Source organism: Bos indicus x Bos taurus, chromosome 24, assembly GCF_003369695.1.
Source record: "Bos indicus x Bos taurus breed Angus x Brahman F1 hybrid chromosome 24, Bos_hybrid_MaternalHap_v2.0, whole genome shotgun sequence".
Lineage (NCBI taxonomy): Eukaryota > Metazoa > Chordata > Mammalia > Artiodactyla > Bovidae > Bos > Bos indicus x Bos taurus.
The window spans coordinates 26,287,668-26,310,185 of NC_040099.1; the positions used below are offsets into that span (position 1 = coordinate 26,287,668).

General features: G+C 38.5%; 1 protein-coding gene across 2 annotated transcripts in view; it reads left to right on the forward strand.

The window, feature by feature from the left end:
• The window catches only part of DSC3 (desmocollin 3), a 55,104-nt gene that overhangs the window by 20,350 nt on the left and 12,236 nt on the right, over positions 1-22,518 (forward strand). For both annotated transcript variants that reach the window (XM_027526018.1, XM_027526017.1), the window contains exons 7-14: positions 216-382; positions 4,695-4,829; positions 5,208-5,393; positions 11,514-11,773; positions 11,883-12,025; positions 13,696-13,920; positions 16,495-16,719; positions 19,869-19,990. In XM_027526018.1, coding sequence (XP_027381819.1) covers positions 216-382; positions 4,695-4,829; positions 5,208-5,393; positions 11,514-11,773; positions 11,883-12,025; positions 13,696-13,920; positions 16,495-16,719; positions 19,869-19,990 — 1,463 coding nt within the window. The remainder of the gene's footprint in view (positions 1-215; positions 383-4,694; positions 4,830-5,207; positions 5,394-11,513; positions 11,774-11,882; positions 12,026-13,695; positions 13,921-16,494; positions 16,720-19,868; positions 19,991-22,518) is intronic.

The following is a 22,518-nucleotide window of genomic DNA, read 5'->3' on the forward strand; positions in this document are numbered from 1 at the left end:
AATCTTGATTCTTAGCATTAAAGTATTTCATGTTATAAATTTGAAGTCATCTTCACCAGTACTATGTAAGGATGGAATATTGCTGGTAAGAAATACAACTTAAATGAGGTTTCCACTATCAATGTTAGACTTTGAGAAGTGTAGCTACGCCTAAACATATTTTGCAGTTCTGGAAAGTAAAGACTCCTTTTTTCTTAAAACAAACAAACATGTAGGTACTACAGTGGGAGTGGTTTGTGCCACGGACAGAGATGAACCAGACACGATGCACACACGCCTGAAGTACAGCATTTTGGAGCAGACACCACGATCACCTGGGCTGTTTTCTGTGCATCCCAGCACGGGTGTGATCACCACCGTCTCTCATTATTTGGACAGAGAGGTAACTTTCACAATCTACAGGTTTATTATTTTACTGGGGGTTGAACGCACCACCTCCAATTTACTATAATTTGCTATCCTATGGATTAGGCATGTGTGCACGCTCAGTCATGTCTGACTCTTTGTGACCCCATGGACTGTAGCCCACCAGGCTCCTCAGTCCATGGTATTTTCTAGGCAAGAATACTGGAGTGGGTAGCCATTTCCTACTCCAGAGGATCTTCCCGACCCAGGGATTGAACCTACATCCCCCGTGTCTCCTGCATTGGCAGGTGGATTCTTTACCACTGAGCTACCTGAGAAGCTGGTGGATTAAGAGTTTCTCATTTTATTTTACTTAGGCATAAGACAGTAAGAATTCCTGGCTATATTATTAAGACTTGTTATGATTTCTATTTTCTTATATAAGAGAAACCATGAGAGAGAGAAGTAAAAATCAATTAGTATTCAGGAGTGAGAAAAAAGATATTACTTGTGAAAGTTGGTATTATTGAATATTGTTTTAGTTCTTGTGTATGACTAGTTGGTTCTAGCTCAGTGTTCCAGCTCAGTTCTCATGTAGGACAATTAGTTTTGCTTGTTCCATGAGTATAGATTATACCCTGATCCCTATCCTGTTATTATAGATAATGTACTTGAAGAAGGAAATGGCAACCCACTCCAATGTTCTTCCTGGACAGAGTAACCTGGCAAGCTACAGTCCATGGGGTTGCAAAGAGTCAGACACGACTTAATGACTAAACAACAACAGAAAAAAAACAACTTTTAATCAGGAAAAGATTAGTTAAGATAAAGTAGATGGACTGTTAAAAATTTGCAGCACTATTTGGATGATATTAATAGCATATTGTTATGTGTATAGCACTTGATGCTCAAATTCTTTATGCATAATTTTAATTCATCTTGATAATTTCCTTGTTGGATTAGGTAGGGATTACCTCCACTCTATGGAGGAGAAAGGTGACAGTCAGAAGGATGGATTGACTTGTCCTGGTCAAATTACTGCACTGTATTCTCTGATCTTTTATTGTTGCTCTTATGCATTTCATCAGCCCATATTTACTCCAGAGTCTTGCATTATTGACCAAAGCAGATCAATCGGTTTCACATGTACAAAGTAGCTTTATTAGAACACTTCAGCGGTACCTACTAAAACTAGAATAACATAAATGGAAGGATCAATATGACTGGGAGAGATATTAAAACACAAATCAATGGTATTTGATCCCAGAGCAAAAGGGAGGGATGGTGAGAACATATCAAAAAGAATAAAAAAATTACAAAGCTTTTGTTTATTATTATTTTTATTTTTGTGGGATTGTGACTTTTTTTTTTTATAACTGATATAGTCTTTATTTAGTCTTCAATTTACAGGAAAGTCTGGTCCATTTCTCTCCAACAGTATCATCTGTCAATGTTCACTGCTAATAACTTAGAACAAGACACAAATTTACCCTTACCTAAACTATGGCAATGAGTTCCTAACTGTCCCCTCTCACTCTTACCCCTTCAAATCCGGTTTGCTATAGAAAGGCAGAAATGATCTCTTATCTATGTCATTAAAGGTAAAATTGTGTTCCCAAACAATATCTCAAAGTCCTAACTTCCAGTACCTCAGAATGTGACCTTATTTGGAAATAGGAGAATTGCAGACATAATCAGTTAAGATGACTTGAGTCCTCATAAGCAGATGGCCTGGTTAAGATGATACACAGGAAAGATGCCTTGGGAAGATCAAGGCAGAGATTGGAGTTGTACTGTCACAGGCCATGCAAAGGCAGGGGATATCCAGAAATTCCTGGAGGAAGTATCTCCTGTAAAGGCTTTGATGAGAGCTTTGCGTGGCCGACACCTCGATTCAGACTTCTAGCCTCTCAAACTTCTAGGGAATACATTTCTGTTTATTATTATTATTTGTTTGCTTATCTTTGGCCGTGCTGAGGTCTCCATTGCTGCCAATGGACTTTCTCTAGTTGCAGTGAGCAGGGGCCACTCTCAAGCTGTGGTGCACAGGCTTCTCACTGCAGTGGCTTCTCTTGTTGTAGAGCACACGCTCTGGGTGCAAGGACTCAGTAGTTGCAGCTTCTGGCCTCTACAGCACAGGCTCAGTAATTGTGCTGCAGGCTTAGTTTCTCCGCAGCATGTGGGATTTTCCGGGATCAGGAATCGAACCCGTGTCTCCTGCGTTGGCAGGTAGATCCTTTCACTGAGCCACCATGGAGGCCCAGACATTCTATGTGATAAAACACACAATGGTCATAACAAATGGGAATGTTTGAAAGGAATTATATGAATATATTTTTGTATCTGTGGGATGTGGTAATCAAGTAAAAACAAGCATTTTTCCTAGTTTTTCAATATTGACAAATGAGACCTAGAGTAAATAAATAAATTAGGGTTACACAGCTTATAAGATACAGATTTGGGATCAAACCCCAGATTTGCTCACTTGATCAAAAAAAATCGAAGGGTCTCAGAGGAGGGTCTCAGAGAGTTCCAGAGCCTTTGGAAGGAATAGTTTGGGATGGGAATGTTAGTTTCCACTGTAAAAGAAGGATGAGTAAAATAAAGACCAAAGAAGGGATAGAGGGAAATAGAAAATGATGAAAAATAAAAGAACAAAAGGAGTGGCTAAAGAAGAGTAAAATGAAGAGAAGGCAACAGAGGTGATTGTGTCACAAACCAGTGAGTCCATTGCAGCATCAGCACACTATCTGCAAACTCCATTCTCAGAGGTCAACAGCGATCACCTAACTGCCTAATCCAGTGGTTAATTATTAAAGCTCTATTGCTGGCAATTATGAAAACTCTCTCTTCTCTTGGATTTCTGGTTCTCCTCCTGCTTCCCTGATCTTTTGTTTTGAGCATCTGTCCTTTGCTTACTCTTCTTACTTCTCCTAAGCATGAAATACTAGTGTTCCTTACATCCTCTGCTTTTCTCATCCTTTATTCTCTCCCCTGATAACTCAGTTGGTAAAGAATGCACCTGCAATGCAGGAGACCCTGGTTTGATTCCTGGGGCAGGAAGATTCTCTGGAGAAGGGATAGGTTACTCACTTCAGTAGTCTTGGGCTTCCCTTGTGGCTTAGCTGGTAAAGAATCCACCTGCAATTCGGGAGATCTGGGTTCGATCCCTGGAATGTGATGATCCCCTGGAGAAGGGAAAGGCTACCTACTCCAGTATTCTGGCCTGGAGAATTCCATAGAATGTACAGCCCATGGGGTTGCAATGAGTCCAATACGACTGAGCAACTTTCACTCACTCTCTCCCTGGAAATTTGATTCTTGCCATAATTTCAATCACTGTCCAGCTACTGCTGACTCCAAGATTGGTATTTCAGTCCTTGAGCTGCCCTTAAGTATAGGTCTATCTATTCAGCTGTCTTCTGGACATTTCTCCTTAGACTTCCCGTGTGTGTATATGTGTGTGTGCGCTCAGTCATGTCAGACTCTTTGTGACCCTTTGGACTGTAGCCCACCAGCCTCCTCTGTCTGTGGGATTCTCCAGGTAAGAATACTGGAGTGGGTTGCCATTTCCTCTAGGGGATCTTCCTGACCCAGGGATCGAACCTGCATCTCCTGAGTCTCTTGCATTACAGGCTTATTCTTTACCACTGAGCCATCAGGGAAGCCGCTCTGCTTCTACTAGATTTCCCACAGGAATATAGAATTCAATATACACCAGGAAAAACTCATTTTTTTTCACTCCTCCTTGCCAACCTTGCCAGCACTTTTCTCCTCAAGGAACCACTGTCTTCCTGTATTGGTTGGTGATACCTCTGTCTGCCCATCTAAGTAGGACCCCAGAGCAGCATCCTCAACCCCTCTTTCTTTCGTAACTATGCATACAATCTGTTCTCAAGTCAAACCGCATTTTGACTTATAAATAACTTTCCTATCACCCTTGCTTTCTGTCCTTATTGCCAAGGCCCCAGCTTTGGACTGTTTCAGGAGACTTCAACAGGTTCCTTTGAATCCCAGCTCAGTTCACTCCCAATTGTGCTCAACCTTCTTTAAAAACATTCTTTCTAAAACTCAAATGTTCCTATTTTGTACTCCCCATATGACGCCCATAAAACCTTCTATTACCTGCAACCTAAAATGTAAATCTACTTTCTTACTGTGGATCTTTGTCACTGAAGCTCTGCCTACTTTCAGCCTTCTTCCTGTCTACCATGCTTTTGGGTATATGCAAATAGGGAAATCAAATAAAAGCATGGATACACATTAATAGAAGTGTGTACCACTGTGGTTTCCTTTATACATCTAAACAAAGGTTTTCAAAACTAATTACATACTTCCTTTGTTTTCAGGTTGCAGACAAATACTCATTGATAATGAAAGTACAAGATATGGATGGCCAGTTTTTTGGATTGATGAGTACAGCGACTTGCATCATAACAGTAAAAGATTCAAATGACAATTTGCCCACTTTCAGACAGAATGCCGTAAGTAGATAATATCAAAATTGATCTCTATTGCTGTTTTTAATTTAATTGGAATTAAAGTATTTATCATCCTTCGAAGTATCTATGCTTATTTTATCAATAAAATGAAACATATGGCATATAAATCTATTTATTCATATTGGTATTTATATTATCTTTCTTTTGTTAAAGGCTATGGTATTAGTCTTCATTTGTATCAAAGTTCTACGTTCATGTAAAAGTAACTCTTAATAAAACAATGCTTTCATGATTCATGTTTTGAAATAATCTAGGCAAAAGCTTTAAGAACAAGTACTTTTGGAGTGAAAGACGTGTTTTACTTTCTTTGTAGAAGTTTCCCTTATAAGATAAGGTTTTAATGAGTTCTCTCTGTTTCAGTATGAAGCATCAGTCGAGGAAAACACGGTCAATGTGGAAATTCTAAGAATACCCGTAGAAGATAAGGATTTGATTAACACTGCCAATTGGAGAGCCAATTTTACTATTTTAAAGGGCAATGAAAATGGACATTTCAAAATCACTACAGACAAAGCAACTAATGAAGGTGTTTTGTCTGTTGTAAAGGTACAGTAAATAATGAGTAATTGACAATTTGGCAAGTTTTTTTTTCTTTTGCTTTTACTTTTTTAAATTAATTTATTTTAATTGGAGGTTAATTACTTTACAATATTGTGATGGTTTTTGCCATACATTCACATGAATCAGCCATGGGTGTACATGTGTTCTCCCATCCTGAACCCCCTGCCACCTCCCTCCCTGTCCCATTCCTCAGGGTCATCCCATTGCACCAGCCCTGAGTGCCCTGTCTCATGCATCAAACCTAGATGGCGATCTATTTCACATATAATAATATACATGTTTCAATGTTATTCTCTCAAATCATCCCACCCTTGCCTTCTCCCACAGAGTCCAAAAGTCTGTTCTTTACATCTGTGTCTCTTTTGCTGTCTCACATATAGGGTTATCGTTACCATTTTTCTAAATTCCATATATATATTTATTAATATACTGTATTGGTGTTTTTATTTCTGACTTACTTCGCTCTGTATAATAGGCTCCAGTTTCATCTACCTCATTAGAACTGATTCAAATGCATTCTTTTTAATAGTTGAGTAATGTTCCATTGTGTATATGTACCACAGCATTCTTATCCATTCATCTGCTGATGGACATCTAGGTTGCTTCCATGTCCTGGCTATTGTAAACAGTGCTGCGATGAACATTGGGGTACACGTGTCTCTTTCAATTCTGGTTTCCTCGGTGTGTATGCTCAGGAGTGGGATTGCTGGGTCATATGGCAGTTCTATTTGTTTTAAGGAATCTCCACACTGTTCTCCATAGTGGCTGTTCAGTTCAGCTCAGTTCAGTCGCTCAGTCGTGGCCGACTCTTTGCAACCCCATGAATCTCAGCACGCCAGGCCTCCCTGTCCATCACCATCTCCCAGAGTTCACTCAAACTCATGTCCATCAAGTTGGTGATGCCATCCAGCCATCTCATCCTCTGTCGTCCCCTTCTCCTCCTGCCCCCAATCCCTCCCAGCATCAGAGTCTTTTCCAATGCATAGTGGCTGTACTAGTTTGCATTCCCACCAACAGTGTAAGAGGGTTCCTTTTTCTCCACACGCTCTCCAACATTTATTGTTTATAGACTTTTTGATAGCAGCCATTCTGACCGGCGTGAGATGGTACCTCATTGTGGTTTTGATTTGCATTTCTCTGATAATGAGTGATGTTGAGCATCTTTTCATGTGTTTGTTAGCCATCTGTATGTCTTCTTCTTTGGCCCATTTTTTGATTGGGTTGCTTATTTTTCTGGAATTGAGCTTCAGGAGTTGCTTGTATATTTCTGAGATTAATTCTTTGTCAGTTGCTTCATTTGCTATTTTCTCCCATTCTGAAGGCTGTCTCTTCACCTTGCTTATAGTTTCCTTCATTGTGCAGAAGCTTTTAATTTTAATTAGGTCCCATTTGTTTATTTTTGCTTTTATTTCCATTACTCTGGGATGTGGGTCATAGAGGATCCTGCTATGATTTACATCAGAGAGTGTTTTGTCTATGTTTTCCGCTAGGAGTTTTATAGTTTCTGGTCTTATATTTAGATCTTTGATTCATTTTGAGTTTATTTTTGTGTATGGTGTTAGAAAGTGTTCTAGTTTCATTCTTTACAAGTGGTTGACCAGTTTTCCCAGCAACACTTGTTAAAGAAATTGTCTTTTCTCCATTGTGTATTCTTGCCTCTTTTGTCAAAGATAAGGTGTCCATAGGTGCATGGGTTTATCTCTGGGTTTTCTATTTTGTTCCATTGATCTATATTTATGTCTTTGTGCCAGTACCATACTGTCTTGATGACTGTAGCTTTGTAGTAGAGCCTGAAGTCAGGAAGGTTGTTTCCTCCAGTTCCATGCTTCTTTCTCAAGATTGCTTTGGCTATTCGAGGGTTTTTTTTTGTATTTTCATACAAATTGTGAAATTATTTGTTCTAGTTCTTTGAAAAATACCGTTGGTAGCTTGATAGGGATTGCATTGAATCTATAGATTGCTTTGGGTAGTATACTCATTTTCACTATATTGATTCTTCCAATCCATGAACATGGTATATTTCTCCATCTATTTGTGTCATCTCTGATTTCTTTCATCAGTGTTTTATAGTTTTCTATATGTAGGTCTTTTGTTTCTTTAGGTAGCTTCATTCCTATTTTATTCATTTCATTGCAATGGTGAATGCAATTGTTTCCTTAATTTCTTTTTCTGTTTTCTCATTATTAGTGTATAGGAATGCAAGGGATTTCTCTGTGTTGATTTTATATCCTGCAACTTTACTATATTCATTGATTAGCTCTAGTAATTTTCTGGTGGAGTCTTTAGGGTTTTCTATGTAGAGGATCATGTCATCTGCAAACAGTGAGAGTTTTACTTCTTCTTTTCCAGTCTGGATTCCTTTTATTTCTTTTTCTTCTCTGATTGCTGTGGCTAAAACTTCCAAAACTATGTTGAATAGTAGTGGTGAGAGTGGGCATCCTTGTCTTGTTCCTGACTTTAGGGGAAATGCTTTCAATTTTTCACCATTAAGGATAATGTTTGCTATGGGTTTATCATATATGGCTTTTAGTATGTTGAGGTATGTTCCTTCTATGCCTGCTTTCTGAGGGTTTTTTTTAATATCATAAATGGATGTTGAATTTTGTCAAAAGCTTTTTCTGCATCTATTGAGATAATCATATGGTTTTTATCTTTCAATTTGTTAATGTGGTATATCACATTGATTTGTGAATATTGAAGAGGCAAGTTAAGTTTTAATCAATTAGTGGTTTAATCAATTAAATGGTTTCAGATTATACACTATACAAGTTGTAAGAGAACTTAATCTATTTAGTCAAGCAGTTCTGCTTTCATGCTGTCTTTCTTGTATAATTTTGTTATCAGTTATTAGGCACCTACTTATGCTTGAACATTCTCAGTTATTAAGGATCTCCACATCTCCACTGGCAGCTTATTCCATGTCTGGAGAGCTCTGATCCTCAGAAGGTCTTATTTATACTGTGTCTAAATTATTCTCTCTGTAACCCATGTCTTGGACCAGGTTTTATATCTAACGCTTTACAGAACAGGTGTAATGCTTTGAAAAGGCTTTTATGTCCTTTGAGACTTACCTTGTCTAGGATAAATATTTCCAATTCCTTTAACAATAGTTAAATGATATAATTTATTAGCTCATATTGTTCTCACTCTTTCTCTTTTGAATATAAGCCTGAGTGTAGTTGATCTTTTTAAAAGGTGATGTCGAGGATGAGATATAGTATTACCTCAAACTGCACTGAGTAAACATATTCTTTGTTCTATATATTGTACTGTTGGTTCCACTACTACATTCTAGGATCCATGTTATGAGGGCAGAAAAGGGTCTTTCTCGAAAGACCCTTGGTTTTGTGTTCTTGACCCAGAACAAGAAAGAAAATTGTCTTGTAGTTTACAGCACTTACCGTGTGCGCTAATGTTAAATGTCATTCTGAGAATTGTACAGAAGAGAAAACTTAGTCTCAGATACATTAAGAAGCCTACACGAAGTGACACAGCTTGGATGTAGTAGAGACAAAATCTGAGCCTATGTTTCTTTGACTCCAACTTGTTGTTGTTCATTGGCTAAGTTGTGTCTGACTCTTTGTGACACCATGAACTACATGCCAGGTTTCCCTGTCCTTCACTGTCTCCTGGAGTTGACTCAAACTCATGTCCATTGAGTCAGTGATGCCATCCAACCATCTCATCCTCTGTCACCCCCTTCTACTGCTTGGTCATATTTTTCCCAGCTGTATTATAGTTGTTTTTAATAATATATTTAATACTAATATTCACTGTTATTCTTTCAATTTTGTGACTTTTTTCCCTTGGTCATTTTAACATAGAGCATCTTTAGTTCCATCTTCACATTACATTTTCTGGGGAGTTGTTAGCATCTTAGTTCAGGTAAGGGATATTATGGAATATTTTTGGACATTTTTTTCAATTGATGAAACAAAAAGATACCCTGCGGTTGAGGAGAATTCATAATTCTTCAATAATCATTATTTCATCTCACCAGATTTCTAATATTGGAGACTTTAATCCACTAATGCAATATCTAGCTTGAGCCTTAAAAATTACATAAACAAACTCTGAGGCTTATAGCAAGTGACTCTAGATCAAACAAACTGCACTTTCTCCAGGGCAGCAGCTGTTTTCTAAATTTCTATCCATTTCTCATCACCAGCAGATGCTCTAACTCTCAGCATGACCATAGCAATACGTGTAATTTGTGAGATAGTGTTCATTAGCAACAAATAAACAGATATCAATCCTTTTTCTCTCTTGGTGATACATTTTCTGGGCTTTTAATAAAAGAGTCAAAAAGAGTTTCACATGCATTTTGCAGATTCTAACATTCAGAAATTTTTTTGACTTCTTATTGGATTAGTATTAGTATGCTTCCCAGTTAGCGCTAGTGGTAAAGAACCCACCTGCCAATCCAGGAGATGTAAAAGACAGATAAGCCTGGTGGGCTATGGTCCATAGTGTCGCAGAGAGTCGGATATGACCGAAGCAACAAAGCACAACACATTAGTATCTCAACTTGATAATACTCAGATGTGGAGAAAGGTTTAAATGAAAAATTTTGCTCTTCAGTTTTTATTTTGTTTAATATTTAGCCAGTGGTTATTTAATAAGCAGAAAAAGAATCAAAGAAAAATTGTTCTAACACAGAGAACAAACATGATTGCCAAGGGGGAGGAGGAGAAGAGAAAGATGGACTGGGAGTTTGAGGTTAGTAGGTGCAAACTATTACATATAGAATGGATAAACAACAAGGTCTTACTGTATAAAACAGGGAATAATATTCAACATTCTGAGATAAACCATTATGGAAAAGAATGTAAAAAACAATGTATATGTATAACTGAATCACTATCTGTATAGCAGAAATTAATACAACACTATAAATCAGCTATACTTCAATAAAAAAGAAAAGTGCTTTAGTTTTTCAGTACAGTAAAATAGTGTTTTCTAGATTTAGCTTGATTTTCTGTATAAAAATCAGCTGTAATTAAAGAATTGGCTCAAAAGATTTCACAGGCTGGTGAATCAATTAAGCAGAATTATAGTGGTGTGGTTAGGAATATGGACTCAAACCAGACTACATGGCTTCAAACTCTAGCGCAAATGGGTTTCTTTTGGCCATGGGAAAGCCAATTTATCTCCTCTTCTCTTTTTCCTGCTTTGTAAAATGGGGATGATGATAATAATAGTACCAATTAGCACATATGTTTTTCTTGGGTGTATGCATGCTAAGTTGCTTTAGTTGTGTTTGACTCTTTGCCACCCTATGGAACATAAAGTGGGTTGCCATGCCCTCTTCCAGGGGATCTTTCCAACACAGGGATTGAACCTGTGTCTCTTATATCTCCTGCATTGGCAAGCGAGTTCTTTACTCCAAGCACCACCTCCTCTGCATTTTCACTGTGAGAATTTCTTTGGATAAACTACAAGTGATAGCAAAGTATAATTCTCGAATTGTCAAAGATGAAATTTTCATGCAAGTAGATGATGAGCAGGGGTAAAAGTTTTATTCAACAAAGAAGGAACTGGCAAAAAGCCAAAGAAGATTTCTAAGAAGAAATGAGAACCTGTGTGGATTTTGATAGAAGGAAAAGCTTAAATAAAGATTGCTCAGTTGCATGCCTTACAGGACAATTCAAACATGCATTTGAAATGTGGTTTCTATCAGAGATAAAATCACTGCACCATCTCAGTTTCAGGTCAACATCTAATTTTATAAGAGCCCTTTTCAGTGGAAAATATTAATAGTAAGTTGAACATTCTCCATGAGTCAGATGACCCTTAAGTTCGTCTTCTAAACAAGGCCAGAATTCTGTCCTGTTTTTGTATTATCTTCAGGTTCAGAATATTTTCCTTTTGTAAGAATGAGCTATAGAAATATTTTAGGAATTGGATTCCACAATTTTAAGGCCTCTTTTGCTAAAATCATAGTGAAAAATCACCTCTCTCTTTAGCGAAGGATGAAAGTCAATATTGGCTAAATGGGAGCACAGAATTTATGCAACACTGTTCATAGTGACAAAAGTTCACTTATTTGAAATACCTAATGTATTTTACACTGATGTTGATATACTTGTCTTTTTTTTTTGAAAGCCACTGGATTATGAAGAAAGCCATCAAGTGGTCCTGGAAATTGGAGTGGCCAATGAAGCTCCATTTACTAGAGATGTTGCACTCAGGATGACAACCATGAACAGAGCTGTGGTCACAGTTCATGTGAAGGATCAGGATGAAGGGCCTGAATGCAGCCCTGAAGTCCAGTATATACGGATTAAAGAAAACTCTGCAGTGGGTTCAAAGATCAGTGGCTATAAGGCATATGACCCTGAAACTAAAAGTTCCAGTGGTTTAAGGTACAAAGAAATCTATAACCACATACTTACAATGTATTTGTAATGATTGAGACACTAATATATCAATACATTTTATAGTGCTAAAATCATTTTTATTTTTTATTAACAGGTACAAAATATTGCATGATCCTAAAGAGTGGATCACTGTTAATGAAGGTTCGGGCTCATTAGAGACTTACAAAACTTTGGACAGGGAGGTTATAACTCCCAAAAATGATTTGTATAATATTACAGTCCTGGCAATAGATCAAGGTAAAACACGAGTTTTCATCTGGGATGTTATGGAAGAGTTAGAGAATAAACTGCAGTTATTTCTGGGCAGAATTACTCTTGTGCTATATGTGTGTGTGTGTGTGCTCAGTCTTATCCTACTCTTGGGACGCTATGGACTATAGCTCGCCAGGCTCCTCTGTCCATGGGATTTTCCAGGCAAGAATACTGGAGTGGGTTGCCATTTCCTTCTCCAGGGGATCTTCCTGACCCCAGGATCGAACCCGAGTCTCTTGTGTCTCCTGTATTGGCAGGTGGGTTCTTTACTTCTGCGCCACCTGAGAAACCCATATTATTGTGTTGAAAGTGAAGTCTTAGTCGCTCAGTCGTGTCCTACTCTTTGTGACCCCATGGACTGTAGCCTGCCAGGCTCCTCTATCCATGGGATTCTCCAGGCAAGAATACTGGAGTGTATAGCCATTCCCTTCTCCAGGGGATCTTCTCAAGCCAGGTATCAAACCCAGGTCTCTTGCATTGCAGGCAGATTCTTCACCATCAGAGCCACCAAGTAGACAGAGTTCTTAGAAATTACTTTAAAGATTGTTTCTATTTATCTTAACCATAAAACAAGGTGAAACTGCTTGGTGGCATGAAACCATGCCTTCTTTATCTTTATGTCCCTAGCATGGCAACATCTTACAAGCTTATAGATCTCTGTGTCAGAGGGCAAGATGAAACTCAAGTCTAGGACTAGATGAAATGGTCTCACCAGACTCTTCTAGATCTCTTTATGTCTTTTTAAATTAAATCATTAAATAGCTCAGCTGACTATAGAGTTAAAATGATTTTTTCTTTACATTCTGTTCCTTAAGGAAACCCAGAATTTCTCAACCCTGGCTAACTATGAAAATAATTGGCGATGTTTAAAAGTAATTTCAAGGTATAGACACTATCTGAGACCAACTGAATTAAGAATCCCTGATCTAGGAGCCTGGACATCATATATATATATATATATATATATATATTTTTTTTTTTTAAATCTGCCTAGATGGTTAAAATATGTACCAGGATTAGAAAAGTTTTTCTATGGTCACTTTACTCTTTCTGACATCTGTACCAAAAGGAACCCAAGGAACTAGAGAGTTTGAAATTCAGACATTTATTTTTATTTTTTGGTAAAAATTCTGGTTAAAGGTTTATGGGCAGTTATATCTGATACTATCAACAGCACAGTAGTCATTTTAGATGCTCTACAGGTTTCATTTATCCATCTACCTTCTTCTTTGCCATTTTCTCTAATTATCAGTTTATTTATTTAAAAAAACCCAGGAGCTTCCCTGGTGGCTCAGTGTTTAAAAAAAAAAAAAAAATCTGCCTGCCAATGCAGGGTACTGGTCTGGGAAGATCCCACATGCTGTGGGACAACTAGGTCTGTGTGCCACAACTATTGAGCCCATGTACCCCAGAGTCTGTGCTCTGCAGCCAGAGAATCCATTGCGATGAGAAGCCCGTGCAGTGCAATTAGAGGGTGATCTCAGCTTGCCACAACTAGTGAAAGCCCACGTGCAAGCAATGAAGACCTGGCACAGCCAAAAATAAATAAATAAAATTTAAAAAATTAAAAAGTCCATGCATATTTAGAATCTAGCTGATTTTTTTTTCCCTTAAAAAACTGTGAACTACACTCAACTTTTTTTCTTTCTTCCTAGATGGTAGATCATGTACTGGAACCCTCGCAGTTAGCATTGAAGATGTGAATGATAACCCACCAGAAATACTTCAAGATTATCTAGTTATTTGCAAAGGAAACATGGACTATGTTGACATTTCGGCTATTGATCATGACAGTTCCATCAACGGTGCTCCATTTTACTTCAGCTTGGCAAACACTTCTCCAGAAATCAACAGACTATGGACGATCACCAGAGTTAATGGTATTTTATGAAAAATAATGATTTGTATGCTCTGAAATAACTGAGGATGGATTTACTGCTTTATTCACATGAAGCATAATGTAAAATGGATTCTCATGAACAGATTTTAGAAGGCTAACTTTAACTTTTGCAAATACTGTATGGGGCCTGTGTTATATATTGTATTAATACATAAAATTAAAAAAAAACTCATAATTTTTATGAAGGCAATATTTGCATTTACAACAAAGACAAAAATCTTTGTTAAACTATGGGGCAACTTTGGAGAAGGCAATGGCAACCCACTCCAGTACTTTTGCCTGGAGAATCCCATGGACGGAGGAGCCTGGTAGGCTGCAGTCCATGGGGTCGCTAAGAGTAGGACATGACTGAGCAATTTCACTTTCACGCAGTGGGGAAGGAAATGGCAACCCACTCCAGTGTTCTTGCCTCGAGAATCCCAGGGATGGGGGATCCTGGTGGGCTGCCGTCTGTGGGGTCGCACAGAGTTGGGCACGACTGAAATGACTAAGCTTAGCAGGGGCAACTTATTATTAAAACAAATTGATTTTGCTGTGTTTTTGAAGTCACTACAGTAAGATGAAGAAAAAACAGAAGATGGGCACCTTAAATTTTAGTGAAAAAACTCTGGAAATGAGTTATCTGGGTATATGGAAAAGCACTCTGTGATGTTCTGGAAGGAAACATGGTAGGCTATGGACAGGGGCCAGCCACTGAAGCCTGCAGTGCAACCTCATACAATGGTAGTTTCTAGAGGCTGCAATTTTCTGTGTTACAGCCATAGATCACTACTGTTTTGTTACTATGCTATGCTCTTTCATGCAATTCGACTGTTGCATATGCTGTTCCTTCTGCCTAGAATACCTCCTTCCCACTTCTTTGTTGTTGTTGATTAGTCGCTGAGTCATGTCTGATTCTTTTGTGACCCCATGGACTGCAGTTCGCCAGGATCCTTTGTCCATGGAATTTTCCAAGCAAGAAAACTGGTGTGGGTTGCATTTCCTTCTCCAGAGGATCCTCCTGAGAAGGAAGGATTGAATCTGCATCTGCTGCTTTGGCAGGCGGATTCTTTACCACTGAGCCATCAGGGAAGCCCGCCCACTTCTAGCTTGGTATTAATTCATAATATTTATGGAGAACCTAATATTGACCTATTTTGTCTACATATAATCTTCATGTTGTATTATTATCTGTTTACATTTCTACTCTATTACATGACTTCCTCAGAACATTCCTAACCCATCTGTGTATTTCCAGCACCTAGTCCAGTGCTTAGTAGATACTAACTCCTTAATAAATGTTTGATAAACAAATATACATAAAAGAAGGAAAATACCAGGACAATAAGTAAGCATTGGTGTTTAGAAGGTTTTAGTAGGAATGCCGAGAGCTTGGCAGGAGGAAGGATGGAATCTGGTGGTGAAGGGCCTTCTATACCAGCCAGACTGACCTTTGAGAGTGTGCATGCAAGGCAGTGCTGTATTGGATTTATGTCTTTAAAGAAGTGACAGGTATAACAATTAGAAGGTAATCTGAAGAGGACAGAGTTGAATGGCAAGGAAAGTCAGAGGCTGCTGCACTAATATGAATGAATAAGACATGGATATGGCTCAGCTTGCGGTCTTGAGGGACGAGAGGGATTTGAAAGGTTTTACTTACAGCACAATATAATCCTGCAAAAGTTCCAAATAACCCTCAGTGGTAATTCACATTCCTCTGGGGAGCTTTGGGTCTGAGGTACAGCCAGAAATCTTTGAAGTTCTTACTAGCTCTAACAGTGCATTTAAGAAACACTTAAACATTACAGATCACTTCCGGGAGGTACATTGCAGTATTTTGTCATTTCATTTATTACAAAACCCAAAATATTGTCATTGCCATTGAAAGTGTGTGGAGCTTTTGGCCAGTTGATAATATGGATCATTGAAATAAGGTAACAAGATCATGGGGGAAATATCACAGTTTGTATAAATTTGTGTTGTTAGGATATAACTATATCCATGTTGATGTGAGCCTACCTAGCCTGGGGGATGTTCATTAGCTTTCTGGTATTGAGATTACTTCCAGAGGGAAGGCGTTATTAACCAAGGGTCTGTTGTGTTTTGAAACACTGTCTTATACCTAAAGACAGTGGACAGGTACGAGGAGGTAAATAAATAAAAGAATATCAACATAGGACATCTGTTACGTGTAACTGTTGGTGTTAATTTTTTATGAGTATCGTAAGCTGCTACTTTAGAGAAATGCTTAGAGTGTATGTCAAGAGCCAATCTAGCATCATTAGCTTGTTGATAAGGGAAGAGATAAGGGGATGTTAAATATTGCTGAAATGCTACTGGGTCACTGCAATGCCAAGTTATTTCTTTAAGGCTCTCTTTGAAAAAGTTACAGTGGGTGACATATATACGGTGATATTAATGCTTGAAAAGGTTGAAGATCGTCATCTTTTTTCATCCATTTTCACGTGCAGGTGGTTCTTCGAGAATGATATCTTTAAAAAATAGAAGTGGTAAAACAAATTTTAAAGGAGGAATCCACGTTCATTAAAAATATAATTCCTTTTTTTTCTTTCAGATACAGCTGCCCGTCTTGCATATCAGAAAAATGCCCAATTTCAAGAATATTTCATTCCTGTTGCTGTAAAAGACAGAGCAGGGCTATCTGCAACAAAAACCTTGAGAGTGAACCTCTGTGACTGTACTAACCCCGTTCAATGCCGGGCTGCTGCACGGAGCGCGGACGTGATACTCGGCAAATGGGCGATCCTTGCCATACTTCTGGGCATAGCACTACTTTTCTGTAAGTCCCTTTACTTACCCAATGTTAACATAAAAGACAAATATGAGTGCAAGGAAAGGTCTTTAAAAACAAATCTTGACCAACCATCCATCAGACATGAGTCCCCTTTACAAATTCTTTTTGTGTTATTTTCTGAGTTCTGATTGCCTCTTTCTGTGAGAGGTAGCAAGATCCTTTTGGAGATCAGAGACTTCATACTGGGACAGAACTGTTGAAAATTCCTTAGATTGTGTCGAACCCGTCATGGTGTAGCTCTTATTTCTTGGTCCTCGTATTACCCCTTTTAAGGTCAAATCAAACAATCTAAAAACTTCTGCCACATGCAAGTCCACCAAAAGCCACTTGCATTTTACATCATTTCGTTTCAGTTACAGATTTGTGGGAGATGTTCAAATCACAGCAGTATTTCTTCTTAGGTGTACCCTGCCAGCTTTCTTAAATTCTGTTAACCTCCTTCTCACCAGTTGTGTAGTTTCCAATGGTGCCATGTTTTTTTCTTGTCTTTTCATTTCCATCCAATCCTTCAGCCTATTTTAGCTGTTGTTCCTTTATTCTGTGATAGGACTAGTGGTTAAGAGTAAGACTCTGGAACCAGACTGTCTGGTTTTGGACTTTGGCTGTATTATTTTTAAGCCATGTTATATGGGGCAAGTTACTTTTTACTGTGCTTCAGTTTCCTCCTCTGTAAAGGGGATGACTGTAGTAGCTTATTTTCTTATTTATTTTAAAAAAAGTTTTATTTATCTATTTATTTATGGCTGCGCTGGGCATTCGTTGCTGCATGCTTGGGGATTTTTCTCAAGTTGCAGTGAGTGAGGGCTGCTCTCTAGTTCAGAGCCCAGCTTTCTCACTGCGTGTATTTTCTTGTTGTGGGGCATGGGCTCTAGGGCATGGGCTTCAGTAGTTGTGGTGTGTGGGCTCAGTAGTTGGCACTCACGGGCTCTAGAGCATGGGCTCAGTAATTGTGGCTCATGGGCCTAGTTGTCCCACAGCATGTGGGATCTTCCTGGACCAGGGTTTGAACCCACGTCTTCTGCATGGGCAGGTGGATTCTTTACCACTGAGCCACCAGGAAAGCCCTATAATAGCTATTTTATGGGAGTAATACTGAAGATTCACTGAGTTAATGCATATGAAGAGCTTAAAACAGTGCATGGTACATTTTAAATGTGTTCATTGTTTTTCATCAACTCAACAAAATAAGTTCTAATATATGTTGAAAAAGAGAAAGTGAAAGTCACTCAGTTGTGTCTGACTCTTTGCGACCCCATGTACAGTCCATGGAATTCTCCAGGCCAGAATACTGGAGTGGGTAGCCTTTCCCTTCTCCTTACTAGCTGAGCCTCAATGGAAGCCCAAGAATACTGGAGTGGGTAGCCTATCCTTTCTCTAGGGGATCTTCCTGACCTGGAGTCGCCTGCAATGGAGGCAGATTCTTTACCAACTGAGCTATCAGGGAAGCCCAGTATATGCTGAGTGCCTACTATATACTGGAAGTGTCTAGGTGCTTGGGTTTCATCAATGGACAAAGCAGATGAAAATTAACAAACCAAAACAAAGTCTTCCTTGTGACAGTAAAGTGATAAATAAACACCCTGGAGGGAAAAGTAGAGCCAAATAATTAGGGTCTATAGTGGGGTAGAGTGTGTATGGGTGAGGGTGAGGTTGGATGTTAGTGATGGTCATTTTCAGTAGGTGGTTGGGCCAGCCTAAGTGAGAAGGTTATCCTTGATGATTTTTGAAAGAGGTGAAAGAATCAGCCAAGAGCTTTGGGTCAGAGGGTAAAGTCAATTCAGAGGCCCTAAGGTGAGGGAATGCTTGGAGAAATCAAGGAAGGCAAGGAGCTTGAAGTGGCTTGAGAGTAGGGGATGAGGGAAGAGGAGTAAGAAATGGAGCCAGAAAAGTAACAAGGGGCCACAATGTAACCGGTTGGTCCACTTTCCATTTCCTCCTCCAGGGGATCTTCCGGCCCAAAGAATTAAACCTGGGTCTCCTACATTGCAGGTGGATTCTTTTCCGTCTAAACTACCAGGGGAAGCCCCTATAAAGGGCCAGATAGTATATATTTTAAACTTTGCAGGCTATCTGGTTTCAGTTGTAACCAATCACATCTGCTCTTGTAGTGAGAGAGCAGCCATAGAAAATACTTAAACCACTGGCATGACTGTGTTCCATTAGAATTTGATTTATGGACATTGAAATTTGAATTTCATACAGTGTTCACATGTAATAAACTATTATTCTTTTGAATTTTTTCAGTCATTTAAAAATATAAAAACCACAGCTCATGAGTGATACACAGCATGGTGGGCTGGATTCAGGGCTGTAGGTTTGCAGTCCTTGGTATGAGGGCTTATTGAACCTTGTGAAGAATTGTGGTTGCTGTTGCTATTAGTTTTACTATCACATATTCTAGCTTCATACAATTATGAGGTAGAATGAGAATTCTGAATATGCAAGGTACAAAGTAAGTTTAATTAAGATACCTGGGGAGATAACTCTATTCTGGGGTGGGCAGTGGTAGGGGGAGAAGTCTGTTTTGTTATATTTTCACATTGGCAAACCATTCTTTTGTGAGTCAGTAAATCTCTTTAATTGGAGAAGGCAATGGCACCCCACTCCAATACTCTTTCCTGGAAAATCCCATGGATGGAGGAGCCTAGAAGGCTGCAGTCTATGGGGTTGCTGAGAGTCGGACATGACTGAGTGACTTCACTTTCACTTCTCACTTTCATGCATTGGAGAAGGAAATGGCAACCCACTCCAGTGTTCTTGCCTGGAGAATCCCAGGGACGGAGAAGCCGGGTGGGCTGCTGTCTATGGGATCGCACAGAGTTGGACACGACTGAAGTGACTTAGTAGTAGTAGTAGTAAATCTCTTTAAAGTCTTTGTCTAAATAAATATAATTAATTAAAAAAAATTCATGATTTGAAATACTTAAATGGTGGGTGGAATTCAAACTCTTAAAGAGGGCTGTAATCAAAATATAAATATAATTACTTTAAATTTTAAAAGTAAGCCAAATCATGGCCTATTACTTTAGATGTTCGGTGTCTTATTTTCTTCTTGTGTATCTTAGGTAATAAGAAATAAAAGATGAGTATTTTATTCTGCTCATGTTAAACTTTTGTTTTTGTTTTTAACTCAGCTATATTGCTAACTTTAGTATGTGGAATTGTTAGTGCCAGAAATAAAAAAGCTTTTCCAGACGATTTGGCCCAGCAAAATCTAATTATATCAAACACAGAAGCACCTGGAGATGATAAGGTGGTAAGTGATTTTTTTTTAAAAAACGGATATTTATGTCTGAGTATTTTCCATAATTTCTTTAATTCATCTTTATGAAGTTACTACAAAATTTAGGAGTTAATTTATATTCTTAATTTGGTCAGATTTTGTAGGCGTAAATTTATCTGCCAATATTCAAAGACTTATGTAGTGGCATTTATTAAACATCTTACACCAGATATATTGTTTTAGTTATCTTTTTTCCATCCTCTCATGTTATGATTTACTACTACTGCTTTGATGTTGTGAATTTACTATAAGAGCAATCTTTTTGACTGCTCTCTACAACGTGTATTTTCAGATATTATTTGTTTATCTCACTCTTTGACCATTTATAATAGGAAAAACTTGCTGAGAACTCTCAAGATAAACTAAGAAAATATAAAAAAGATATATGTGTTTTAAAAAATGTATGTGTGTGGGGGACGGGGTTAGATTGGAAGATGACTGCCACTATTTTTTCTTACATATCTCTGCAGTGCTTGGGCCTATGCTTCTCTTTTTGGGGAAATATATAGAGTTCCTATAAGGCATATTCTTCCCTCAAAAAGATTTCACTTTATGAAAAATTGAATCCACTCTTGTGGGAAAACTAAATAGGAGCATGACAGTAAACAGCACCAGTTTGGTAGGGTACAGGTGGAGTTCAAAGATACTGGTGCTGCAAAGTATATTCATGATTTCTGGATCAAACCAGAGATCGCCTTTCTAGGCCTGGTGGAAGATTCACAGATTAGTCTGTAACTTAAAGAATAGGGAGGGTTTGAAAGTGAAGACAAGAACAACAGCCTAATGAATGAAAAAAGGAGATGGCAAAGTTTAGGGATTATTCAACAAATAGTACACAAATTGATTTAAAATGGAAGAAATGATGTTCTGGAATAGAGATTTGACACTTGGATTAGGTTCTGGAGGAAGAGGATGTAATAAAAAAGCAGTGGGAGATGAGACTTTTATATGCCACACTAAAGGGTTTTAGATTTATTCTCTTGATAAGGGAGAGCTAGTCATGGCTTTTCTGCATGAAGGTGGCATAATGTAAGTAGTGTGATGCTGAACTGGTATGCTGACCAACAAGATCAGGAAGACATAGGACTGGGGAGGATAAATAATTGGGATCTTTTGGTAGTTTCAGCATGAGCTAGATAACTCTTCTAGAATAATGATTATGGGAAAATTGAAATATGGATGAATAAGAAATATTTTAAATGTATAAATAAGATTATTGACCACCAACCATGGTGCAGTGGTAAAGAATCCGCCTGCCAAAGCAGGAGATGAAGGAGATGTGGGTTTGATCCCTGGGTCAGGAAGATCCCTAGAAGAAGAAATAGTAATCCACTCCAGTATTCTTGCCTGGAAAATCTTATGGACAGAGGAGCCTGGCAGGCCTGAGTCGATGGGGTTGCAGTCGTTTAGTCGTGTCCGACTCTTGTAACCCCATGGACTTTACAGTCCTTGGAATTCTCCAGGTCAGGAGGTTGGAATGGGTAGCCTTTCCCTTCTCCAGGGGATCTTCCCAACCCAGGGACTGAACCCAGGTCTCCCACATTGCAGGCAGATTCTTTACCAACTGAGCCACCAAGGAAGCCCAAGAATACTGGAATGGGTAGGCTATCTCTTCTCCAGGGGATCTTCCCAACCCAGGAGTTGAACTGGTGTCTCCTGCATCGCAGGCAGATTCTTTATCAGCTGAGCTACCAGGGAAGCCCAGAGAGTATAAGTCAAGGACTAGGGACTAAATCTATTTTATAAATGGAGAAATATTACAGGGTATCTCATGCAGGCATGTCAAACATAGATGAGTTATGATTTTGTCTGACGGTGGAAAGGAAGTGAAAGAAAAACAGTTGATAAGAAATATCTATATTCACCCTGAGATGTAGAAAAGGCCTGATATAAAGTCACTGTCCCTGGCTTATAGCTTCTGTCACATTGACTCTACTTTTTATTTTGTTATTTAAAAGTAAACAATCTTAGTGCTCAGTCATGTCTGACTCTTTGTGACTCCATCAACTCTAGCTTGCCGTGCTTTTCTGTCCATGGGATTTTCCAGGCAAGAATACTGGAGTGGGTTGCCATTTCCTCCTCTAGGGATCTTCCTAATCCAGGGATCAAACCCACATCTCCTGCATGTCCTGCATTGGCAGACAGATTCTTTTACCATTACACCATGGTTGGTGGTAAACAATCTTATTTATACATTTAAAATATTTCTTATCCCTATTTTACTCATAGTAACTTCTTATTTTATGTCTAGGAATGGAATGACTGAGTTGCACTCACTGTTTTTTCTTTGCCATTTGATGCTGGAGTTGGTGGCGTTGATTAGCTGCTCCACTATAACATACTCACACCCATTTACCTGTTCTCTGTTACTAGCACTTCTCAAAAGGACTTGAAATTATTAATTTTATACCAGTGTATAATTTTAGGCATATTTTTACAAAATGCAACCATATTTCACGGTTTGTATGTAAACTTATTTTAATGCAATGAGTAAAGGTGGT